We start from the raw sequence: 12,050 nt of genomic DNA, 5'->3' as shown, positions 1-12,050 counted from the left end.
GGATCAAGTGATCATGACCGGGAGTTGACTCTGCCCCTCAGCCCTTCGAAAAAGGTACATTTCCCCGCTGTTTTACCCGATTTTTCCAAAAATTCTAGCAAGCAAACTGCAGCACGCAGAGAGCTGAGAGTAGGCTCAAAATGACCCCCATCCACGACTCTCCAAGCACAAGAAGTTTCAGAAAGATAGCTTAAAAAACAACACAATTATCCCCTATTCTTTTCCGCAATGCAATCCTATGGGCGAAATTTTTCAAAATGGCTATCGGATCGGTCCGCGAAAAGAGAAGCGCTCCGCGTATGGGCACTTCTTTTCGCCGTGCTTCTACGGGTCCCCGGTCCGCTTCTACTCCGCCTCTGGGCAAGGCGGAGCAGGCCAATTCGCTTCTGATTCTCCGCTTCTAATCGGAACGGAGCACATCCCTAATCTATATGTATCAGCTCTTCTAGAAGTTATATAGGTCCTATATTATAGAAAGATCAGCTGCTGCAGTACTACCATTTGACCATCAGAGGGCAGCCCTACCAAGGAATGGATAAATAAAACAAATACACCAACCACCAATATGCATTCTAACTTTATTGAACATCATTTTTTTCTAACACCATTACAAAAACAAAAAGGTTAAAAAGCATATACAAAAATATATTATAATATCTGTATTTTTTTTTGCAGATAATCAAAGTGCAAGATTAATAAATTTAAACCCTGGTGGGGATTGATATGTGCACAAAGAGTTAATTACTTGAGCCTCAACAAAAATAAATTAAATATTACCTCTTGATTACACGTGAAATATTTAACAGTGATACAAAGACTGATCAATCATTGTGTAAGCTTTTTTTTTAAGTGTCCTGATCTTAGTCCTAAAGAAGTAACAGTAATAGATTAGAAACTGTGCCTAAAATGCTTAGAATTAATAGGGAAGATCACATTATTGAAGACATTTTGAACTATGTTAGACTACAGAAAGAACACTCTTCAAAAATGGCATTGATAAACTGGTATGGGTCAAATGTTGGGTGATATTGAAAATGACGGTATAGCCTTTGGTTGAGATAAGCTGATGACGTACAGGCACAAGAAGTGAGTCACAGAATTCCCTTTTCAAAATTTGGATTTAACAATGTTGCCAAATTTCTAGGCTACATACTTCCTACACAGTGGAAGGGTATGAGCAGGACGCTTTCAGTTCAGCATTGACTTCTGCTGGTGGAAATACCATCACACACTTCCTACCCAAAACCAGATACATACAGATTATTTAGTTTGTTTTTTACAGACTTCATCAGTCAGAACAATGGGAGTTCTTCTACAATGGGACTTCCTGGCTCTCTTTCACTGTAGCTCTATGCACCTAGAGGGCACAGTAGGATGGGTGGCATTTTATGGAACCTGTACACAAATACCCCTTGTGTAAGCAGAAGTGCCTTCCACTTGTGCTATAATCTCTAGCAGTGTGTCAGCAAGATTCAGAACAATTTAAAAGGGCTCTGTAGTGGCTATGTTGTGCAATCCCATTTACCAAGTCTTGAAAACCAAGCTGTGGCTGTTTTACATTGCTGTTAATGGAATTGCTGCATCTCCAAGAAAAAATGTGCACAAGCTCCTGATAGGAATGTGCACAATGTGCACAAGCTCCTGCATCTCCCGTAGGGGAGATGTGCAAAGGGGCCATTCACAAAAAATGCCACAAGCCTGGAAAAGAGAGGCACGAATCGCTCATGCATCTTGTCCACTTTATGCTTGCTTGCTCAAACCACCCTGAGAATCTTTTTCCTTCAAGCCAAAGATGGGCTGCCAAAATTCAGTGGTGACACCAGCAAAATTCAGTGGTGACACCAGCAAAAGTGTGATTTCTCCTTGTGTGCTTTGTTTAAAGCTAAATTGTGCTTTTGCACCCACAGCACCTGGTTTGGGTGGCAAATTCACCGGCGGCGGGGGAATTGGGCCCCAAAAGTATTCCACCCTGTTACGGCTTCAGCCTTTGAAATAATGACCATCTCAGAAAATAAAGTTGGTTTCATTCCTAGTGTGGCTTTGCTTAAAGAGAGCAATCCTATTGAGATGCCCATCTGCATCAGCCGCTGGACTCAGATGCTGATGGGCATCTTATGCAGAGTGGAAGAACCACAGAAGCTAGTTTCGCCGCTGCACTCTTCCCACTCTGCTAGACAGGCTTTTTTGCCCATCTAGGGGAGGCATCAGGGAGGGAAGGAGGCCGGAGGATTCCCCCACCCACAGGAACACCCCCTTTAGAGGTTGCTTTTGTGGGGGAGGGGAAGTTCTTCAAGGGTCAAATTCTATGCATGTTTAGATAGAAATAAGTTGTACGACTTATTTCTGTCTAAATATTTGTGGTATTTATATACCGCAAAATATAATAAAATCCCAAAAATGCATAGAATTGTGCCCTAAAAAATCCAGACACTGTGGTGTTTCTAATGAGCAGAGAAAGAAGCAATAGCAAATTTAATTTATGACACCTCAGAAATTGCTGCAGAAAAATAAAGGAAATTACAGGAAAGTTATTTCATCATGGAGACAAAAGAAGGGAAAAATTGGGGAAACTGCAAAAGAAACACACATACTTAGAGAAATATTACCACTAATTCTAGAGAAGATAGCAAATCAAATTAACTCGTTTTGGCTAGCCATACATAGCTTTCCAAAAGTGAGGCTCAACTTAAAACGGATGAACTTGAATTTTTTGGTTAGAAGAAAAAATACATTCTGTCTATATGCTATTTCAGACAGAATTAAATCTCGTGATTTCTCTTCAGCATCTTGTGAATTTCAGTTTCCCTTTGGGGGAAAAAAATCAAGTTTCCAGCTTCATACGTTCTGGAACGTCCACTGAAAAAGACCTTAACTTGCAGGGTTTAGAAAGATCCGGTGTCCACCTGACGTTTTAGACTACAACTCCCAGCATTTCTTAACATTGGCCATGCTGGCTGGGGCTGATGGGAGTGAAAAGCCAAATCATCTGGAGGCCACCAGGTTGAGGAAGGTGGGGAAAGACTGCCAGAGACCACGGAGTGCCACTGCTAGCCAATGTAGGCAATCCTGAGATAGAAGGACCCATAATCTGATCCTTCAAAAGGCAGATTGATATGAATGGTGGAGGTTCCTGGGTGAATCTCATCACTGAACAGACCCGGGTCCACAGGTGATGCCAGAAGTGAACAAGAACAGTACGTCAGTGATGCAGCCGAACCAAGTGATCCTCTGTACCCTCTTTTCCATACAAGGTCCCTACAGTTGAGACACGCACAGGCTTTGGCTTGGCAAAATATTCGCAGTATGTGATTCATGGCACAAGCACTCCCAGCATCATTGTGTGACAGTTAACCCACAACTGAAAGAACAATGTAGGCTGTATTGAAGGCCAGGAGATGCAGGAAAGTTTGCTGTGCATGTTAAGAAGAAAGGTCTAGAAACAGGGCAAATCTATTTCCCCCTGTACAAAATAGTATCAAGTGGTTTCAGCCAGTACATCCTTTATTGACACAATATAGCTCTGTCAAATACGTAAAAGCCTTTCTAAACAAAGTCATATTTCTTTTGGGGTTAAACTCTCCAAATAGATATTTTTGCAAACCAGAGGAAGAGAAACTTAATTTTCCACCCTATACATTAATGTACAATACATTAAAAAAAATCAACTATCAGGAGCTTCACAGTATTGTAACATACGATCGACCACTGGAATTCACTCCCACAAGATTTGGTAATGGCAGCCATCTTAGACAGCTTTACAAAGGGAAAAGACAAATAGGGATAACTTTATCACGAGCTATTAGGGATGATGCTAAATAGAACCTCCATGTTCAGGGATAGCCTACCTCCAACTACCAGATGAATGGAGAGTGCTTTGGCATTTACACCTTGTGGGGTTGCCAGAGGCATCTGACTGGTCACTTTTGAAACAATACCCTGGATTAGATTGGGCCTTGGTCTAATCCAGCAGGGTTCTCCTTATGTATCCTAGTTATAAAAACGCAACAGGGATAACCTCTACAGGAAGTACAGAACTTTGATATGATTTAAACATGCCAATTTAAATATATAATTATATTATAATAATTCACTGATTTTATTTGCACTGAATTTCATATCCATGCTAAAGTTCTTTCCACGCATATCTTCCCTTTTTCTCCTTTGCCAAATGAGCATCAATTTGTAAAGAAGGATTAGTCTAAGGCACACTTTTACATTTTTGATTAAAAGAAGGAAGCTTACAAGATCTACATGGAATTTCAGGAGTACAGGTGATTTCAAGTATCATTAGTGAACAAATCAGTGCCTTTTGTTAGAAGATGGTTTTAAAGTGTTAGATTTCCATTTGAAGAACCAAGGGAGTTTTGCATTGCATTTTCTAAGTATTAATTTCTGGTGTAGCTTAAGTTATTTTACACCTACCCAATTCCCTTTGACCATTTTGATTGTAAACACAATGGGGGGAAATGGCAAGTGTGACACTTCTTCTTACCTACAAAAGTCTGCAGAAGGCCACTGAACAGGCACTTATAATGAACACTTTAGTTAGGGGCTTGCAAATATATTCCCACAAGTTTATCCCTAAGCTACATTGCTGGTTCCTGTAACTTGCATGGAATGTAGCATGTGACTCAGGGCTACTTCGAACATCAGAAAGCATTTTCAGTAGAAAGTGTAACAGCTGCCATGATACATGTCATAGATTATCCATGTGTCAATTTTAGTGCGAATACATGTTGCAAGGACATACTTGAACGCCTGCACACACACTGGGAAGCTGCAGCTAATCAATACTTCCCAAGGCATGTACATGCAGTGAAACAGACTTTGATCAGCCTTGACGGCTTTCAAGTGTTTTCCTATGCAAAAGTGATTTTTTTTTTAAACAGGAAATGCTGAACGTTCAAACTGGCCCTGAAAATGCTTGCCATTAACCCTACTTTCAAGTGTCTTAAAAACAAACTTGGACCATTTTCAGTGTAACAAGATCCCACCCTTCTGCATGCTTTTACAATGCATTTTATCGCTCTGCTCCACGCAAAGATTTTCTGTGTGATGGAGGTACCAGGTGGATGGGCAAGCTATTAGGAAGTTCATATCCCTCCAATTTTATCTTGATGAGATGTTTTGCTAATGAAAATTCTTCTTCATCCAACATGCCATCGTTATCACAGTCAGCAAGCTTCCAGATTTTCCCCAGGACACTGTTTGGCAGTTTGGAGTTCAACATTTCCTTCTTTGCATTGGCCCCAGAGATCCTGCCATTGACTGGCGAGAGAGTGTAAAAGATTTCATCGTATATAGGCTTATCTTTGGCAACAACCCATTCCTCTTCATCGGCTCCTTCCTTGGCACCTTCCCCATAGCCTTGGTCAAAAGGTCCAGCTGTGGTGCCATCAAATGCCCCACCTTGAACCTTTTGTGCTGGCGTGCTACGCTCCTCTTGGGTAACGAGTGTCATTAGGTAGGCAACTTTATGGGCCAGCATGTTGTCTACACCTTCAATCAGCTTTGGTTTCAGAGAATGGAACTTGGTGAAGTCATAGTTCTCTAGTTGTTCCTGTGAAATGACAAAAACAACAACAACACAGCAACAATGAAGATAAGCAAGAACACTTGTCAACAATTCCTTGATTAAATTCTTGGTGTCTGACAAAGAGGAAGACAGCTGAATCAATGTTTTATGAAACAGACAAAAATAGTTTAGGGGTTAGTGAACTTATTTACGTTTCCCTATACTGCATCATAGAACAATGTCTCAAACATACAGTTTCATGAAATATTTTAGATAAAAGTTTCAAAGAAAACCAAGATCCTTGATTGAAGAACATGGAGAATTGACAAGAAAGTTCTTGCATTTCTGAAAGTTCCCTTTCTTAGGTATTCACTAACTCAAGGGGCTGATTGGCAGGACAGTTTGTGTATAACCAACTCATCATAAATGTATGTTTCCAGGCAATTCTGTCATCCTAAAACAATCATGTGAAATTCACAACACACTTTTCAAACTGTTTCCAGTTTGTCACAAAATTATGATCTCAAGAGGTGTGTGTGTGTGTGTGTGTGTGTGTGTATTTAAAATCATTCTCACCAGAACTGGGATAGCACAGGGAAAATTCTACTTATGGAAAATTCAACACCATGCAAAAGAGACTGGGAATAATCAGCCCTAAATGTTAGAAAATACTTTTAATGGAATTTTTGGGGTGTGTTTTGTTTTGTTTAAGGAATGACAGTTTCAATTGGCAACTAACTTCCTATTTGTCTTATCTGTTCTCCATTTCACAAGGGTATTAGGATACATGAACAAAATAGAAACAGAGAAACTACCAACTCTGGTGATATTTTCGCTTCCTATATAGCATTCAAGGTCAAATCCTATATGATGAAATTTGGAGTTCCCCACATTTCTCTCTCTCACTGCACACACACAAAATGGTTGAGTTTACAATCTGAAGGGGAAAAAATGTATGAGCAGTGGGCTTTTTTAAGCCGTTAATCTCCACAGTTATATTTTATGAAGGAATGAAAAGAGATCTCTGGCCAAAAAACTACAGAAAACCCAGCATCATGTGTAGCATCATCTGTAACTAGCAGGTTTTTGTAAACAAGTCCTAACTACCAGTAATATAATTAATATGTGCCTTCTACATTCTTTTCATTTAGAGCTTCAGGCTTAGTTAAGCAGTCATCAGCTTGAAAATCTAATTACACTTTAAAATATTCCTGCATATGCTTAAAGCCTGAGGAAGGATACCTAGTTGAAAAGCCTGTAATATTTTTTAATGAGTAGCTGGCCCAGTAAAATGTATTTTCTCTCCATCTGTGCCATGGTCTCATTTACAAAAGCACTTCCACTGCCCCTCCCTCTTTTTCTGCAAAACACTACAGCAGTACCACCTTCTGAAAGGGCTCCCAATAGTGGTGATGGTAGAAGCACTGAATTCCTGTGGACTGTGCACAGATTAAACAACCATGGAGGCTCACATGGATCCTTCAAATGTGTTAACACACCCACTTCCGGACAGAGGAATACACTCCACCAGAAGTGCAGCCTAACCAGGTAAGAGATTTCAGGGAGCAAGATGCAATGTTAGGGGGCTAATTCTGTGAGGGTTCAGCACTTTCTAACAGGGGTAAAGATGAAATTAAATGAGCCATTTGGAATAAAATGTCAAGTGTTTTGAGCATTTTCTCCTCTCTCTTTTTGTGCTATGTGGCAATTTAGACTGTCAAACTAGGATTGGTGAGACCTGGGTTCAAACCCCTACTCAGCAAGGAAGATTGCTGGGTAAACCTGGGCCGCTCACTACCTCATGGCCTAACATACTTCTCAGGATTTTTGTGGGAATAAAAATGAAAGGGGAAGGGAATAAACAAGTGAGCCATCTTGAGCTCCTTAGAGGAAAGGCGCGATATAATAAATAATTGGAAGTGGATACAATAAATGAACCTGTTGGTTGATTGCTTGTTTTATCTATAATTTAGATTGGTCTACTGAGCCATCATACCTGCATTTTCTTGACTTCTGGGAAGTCTCCTGGTGAGATCTGGTGCTCTTGTTGCAACTGACGATAGATCTCTGGCAGTTTATTTATCAGTTCCTTCTTCTTGTTTTCTTTTCCAAATACTGAAGGCATTTCCTTCTTCAGATGGCTAATGATATAAGCATGTACCTAAAACAGAACACTGGAGATTTAGAATGATCAGTAACTTCCCTTCCCTGTAAATGTAAACAACAAAACATCTCCAGAGATACCAGATGCGTTTGGACACCACAACAGTCAAAAGTGAGTAAATAGTCAACTCATAGCTGGTTATTTCGTGGGCACTCCCCACACAATCAGAGAAATAACCAACCGTGAGTGGATTTTTAATCCACGGTACATTGACTATCTCGTCTCCCTCCCTCCTCCTCTCAGTCCTCCAGTTTGTATCCCATCATCACTTGCTGCCAGAGTTCTGTAGGCTCAAGTAGAGTGGCAGCCGAAATTTTGACTGCTCTTGCCTAGTGACTTTGTAGCCAATGAAAATAGCCAACGGTGCCCTCCACATGACACGCTAACCCATAGTGGGTTAAATAATAACCCACCATGGATTATTTAACCCAGCATATATTATTGTGTTGTCCAAACCCAGTCATAGATTTGTTAGACTGCATAAAATTCCTACATATTAACACCAAGCTTCTGATATTATTGGCATACTTTTGACTTTACAAGAAACTAAGTGCCCCTTCGTAAATTATGAAAAGAAAAAAGGAATATGATATTCTGTCTCTCAAAGCAAGTAAAGGAAGTAAGATCCTAATTTTGCAACAAGCTAGGCAAGATGATCTCTTCTTATTCATGATGACCCAGAAAACTGTAGGGATTTGGTTTGGCCTTTGCATGTCAATGCAAATAAAGGGGCAAATAATAATTATGTTGGCAAATAATAATTATGTTAATGACAGTTCTTAATGGACAGCATATTATTTGCTCAAACACCTTTACAAATGTTAGCCATGTATGTTTCCCACCCCCCCCCCCCCGTGAAATGCAATATAGAATCTCCCCATTAGAAGAGGGTGGCTAATATGACAACTTGGATAGATCATAACAAAATAAAGTGTATGTCATATATAGCAAGGGATTCACAGCTTCTATGTTTATAAAGAACCACAAATAGGTGCTAAGAGAGGTGTTGCATTCACTTCCTGAAGTGCCATTATGAAGTATAAGAAAACAGAGTAATTCATGTCCATGAGAGAGTAAAATGTTTATAAAAATATTAGTCACCAATTGTAAAATTTTGAAATGCATTTTTCCCAATTTCATTTTCACTGAATTTTCATTTTAAGAGTTACAAGATTAAACCTCAAAACCCCTCCCTTTTACCAGACACTTGATCACCCATTCCTAATACAATGCAAATCAGTGAGATAAAGCACATGACCACACACACAGTCATAAACAGACACGAGGACAAAGGAGAACAAAGAAAAGGAAAAGGAGAAAAGAGAAAAAAGGGTGGAGTAAGGTAGGAAGGAGTGAAGGTGAGGACCCAGTTAGGATTACTTGATCACGTAGTATATCATTACTGTTCAGAAAGCTCAAGGAATGAGGTCCATATATTATTTTTATATAAATGATCAAATTGACCCAGCAGGTTTCACAGCAAGGGTTTTACCTTGCTGAATGAGATCCATAAATGCTGCCCAAGGTGATTTCTAAATGAAGCAGCTTAAGATAAATCTGTATTTATCTCTCTAAATATATTTAAAAGGGGGGGGGATAAAGCAAAAAGTCTGAGGGCCGAAGAAAAGATGTAATGCTAATTCCATGAATGCAATTAACCTTTGTAATTAGTGGAGAAGTCTGAAATACTGGATGAAAATATTTTTCTCCTTTTCACTTCTCCACCAATTGGATGTTAGTTTGGCCCACTGACCAAAAGTATTTATCCCAAACACTAGGCTCCTGTCCCTCCTCCAACAATAATTATTTGTATATCAAAATCAAGGAGGGACACACAAGTTTTCTATCTGGGAATAACACAAAGGAGTTTATTTCTGAGTAGACATGCATAGGGTTGTGCTCCAAGAATCTTTAGCTGGAGACATTTGTGTCTGCAGTGCAGATTACAAGATTTTTCTTCTCAAATTGGAGCAGCGCATGCAAGTAAACACATACCTCTTAAGGTAAGCTGAAAGCCAAACAAGTCTGAATACTGCCGAAACCTTCCCACCCATGCTTTCAATCCTTTTGAAATCAGAATCTAAGCAAGCATCTCAGTGTTCTCTATTAACAGCTTTGCAGAACCGAAACAGGAGAAAGGAATTCTGAGAAAAGCCTGAGAGTCAGGGCCCGGTTGGAGGATTTAGAGTGAAAGTTAAAAATACAAATGACTAGAGAAAATTGAAAAAAAACCCATGGATATTCTGTATAAATGCCACCAATTTAAACAATATAAGCAAAATCCAAAGTCCTACTTATAGTAAACCAATTGAAATGAATGAGACTTATTCCACTGATTTCAATAGAAGTACTCTAAGTAGGATTTATCCTTTTCCCCTCAAAGCATAAGTACAAATAGGACAATTTCAGCTGTTCACACAAGTTGCTAACCTGTACACAGTAGGTTGTTTTGCACCGTGGGCTGGCATATTGTCTGAACACAGCAGGGTGGTTTATTAACCATGCAGTGTGGCTTATTTTCTCAAACAAGTCACCTTGAAAACTCATGTGCTGGGTTTACACTAATAATCCAGAGCATGGGTTCTCAAGGTGGCTTGCTAACCTGGGTAGGTAGTTATGCGAAAAACCTACTGTGCTCCTATCAGAGGATCAGGCAAACAAGCTACACAGCCTAGTTTATTTCACACACACCCTTTCCCCTTCTCCTCCTGTTGTTCTCCCACTCAGCCAGCTGGATATCCCAGCTTCCTTTGCAATTAGAATAGAGATCTCTTCAGAGGAGCAGCAGTGTTTTGGGTCGCTCTTTAGGTGGTCTCTGTAACCCATGCTGGCACGACAGACAACACACAACAGACATCGTTCCTGCCTGCTCCCAGGATATCCTGTGTATCATTTACATGAACAGGGATGACCCCAGGACAATCCTGGGATAAACCTTACGTCCAGCTAAGGCCTAAGTCACCACAGGTAAAATAACCCTTACTGCAGACCATGGATTCTCAGGGCGTCTTATTTTGGGGAAATAACCCACTATGGTGTTGGTGGGACATGCCACAGACAACACACTAATCCATTATGGGCTGTTCCCAAAAATAAACCATCATGGGTTAGTGAATCCAGTCATGGTTTTTTGTTGGGTTGTTCAGGATGGTCAACAAGCCACACTGCATGGTTAAAAAGCAACCTGGCTGCATTCAGACAACATGCTAACCCACCCTGTGGAAAACATGCTGCATTCAGACAACACACTAACCCTCAGTTCAACAAGCAACTCACGGTTCAATAATAACCCACACTCAACGCATGTTGTGTGAACAGCCCCATTATTTTAGTACACTAAACATAATTTTGCTCTTGATGGACACATCCTAGACTTTTTCTAGCCATCCTGTAGCTTTATCCTTCCACTAGACTTGCCCTCATGTCACATAGCCCCTCCCCTCTTAGACTTCTGATGAAACAAGCCATTGTGCAGGAGACAGGAAGGACAGGAAGGCTCCTTTCATCACGAGGTTCAAGATAAAGATCATACAAGGTCATTAGACTTGGCATACGTAAAGGCATGCAGTAGCCACCCAATAATTAATAGGACAGTTTGCATTACATACACACACACACATACACAGTTGCTTGTTCCCAAATTATTAAGGAGATAAACCTACAAGCACCATTCTTAGTTTACACATACAGCATTTAAAGGGTTATTCGTAACTAATCTTTCAGGATGTACTTGTTATATTATTAGTTTGACTAACAAGTTGAGAATCCCCTCAACATCAATTTTTGATAAGCTTTTGCAATATGATACAAAGCACATCAAATAACAACTTTTACAAATCACTTATATAACATAATCAGAGAGTGTTTTTGTAGAGAAAAACCTAAGACAAATTTCCTGCCGTATACATATCTTTCCCGTCAAATTTTAGTGGGTAATAAATACCAAACACAAACAGGATGACACATTTTTATGAAAGGCGTGTTGGCTATCAAACGTGTTGGCTATCAAACGTTGAATGCCTTCCTCAGTTCTCCCCCCCCCCAATTCCTATTCAACTGATTACATTTCTTCAGATGGCCCATGTGTTTTCAACAGATAAGAACATTTCCTGTATTCAAAAGATTTAAATATGACCTATCACACCTGGCTAAAGCAATACAATAGGGGCCTGGAGTTGATAGGGAATTTGCAATTCACTTTGCTTTATTATTCTGACACAAAAGGAATTTCAAGCACAACTTAGGAGGGGGAGGCAAGGGCAAAATAATGGCTTTGCTTTCTTTTTTTAAAAAAATGCTATTTAAAGTTATTTCTAGGTGGGGGAATTTCTTTTGGTAAAAAAAGTTAACTTTGCACCGGAATTGCGGTTT

General features: G+C 39.9%; 1 protein-coding gene across 1 annotated transcript in view; it reads right to left on the bottom strand.

Annotated features, from left to right (window-relative positions):
- Nucleotides 1-3,483: 3,483 nt before the first annotated feature.
- EHD4 (EH domain containing 4) overlaps nt 3,484-12,050 on the bottom strand; it is a 29,403-nt gene continuing 20,836 nt past the window's right edge. Inside the window, exons 5-6 of the mRNA XM_063117680.1 lie at nt 7,512-7,676; nt 3,484-5,560 (exon numbers count right to left, since the gene is read on the bottom strand). Coding sequence (XP_062973750.1) covers nt 5,021-5,560; nt 7,512-7,676 — 705 coding nt within the window. The 3' untranslated portion in view covers nt 3,484-5,020. The remainder of the gene's footprint in view (nt 5,561-7,511; nt 7,677-12,050) is intronic.

This window comes from Elgaria multicarinata, chromosome 2, assembly GCF_023053635.1.
Source record: "Elgaria multicarinata webbii isolate HBS135686 ecotype San Diego chromosome 2, rElgMul1.1.pri, whole genome shotgun sequence".
NCBI classification, from domain to species: domain Eukaryota; kingdom Metazoa; phylum Chordata; class Lepidosauria; order Squamata; family Anguidae; genus Elgaria; species Elgaria multicarinata.
The sequence above is the reverse complement of the archived record's forward strand: the minus strand, read 5'-3'. Positions and strand labels throughout refer to the sequence as shown.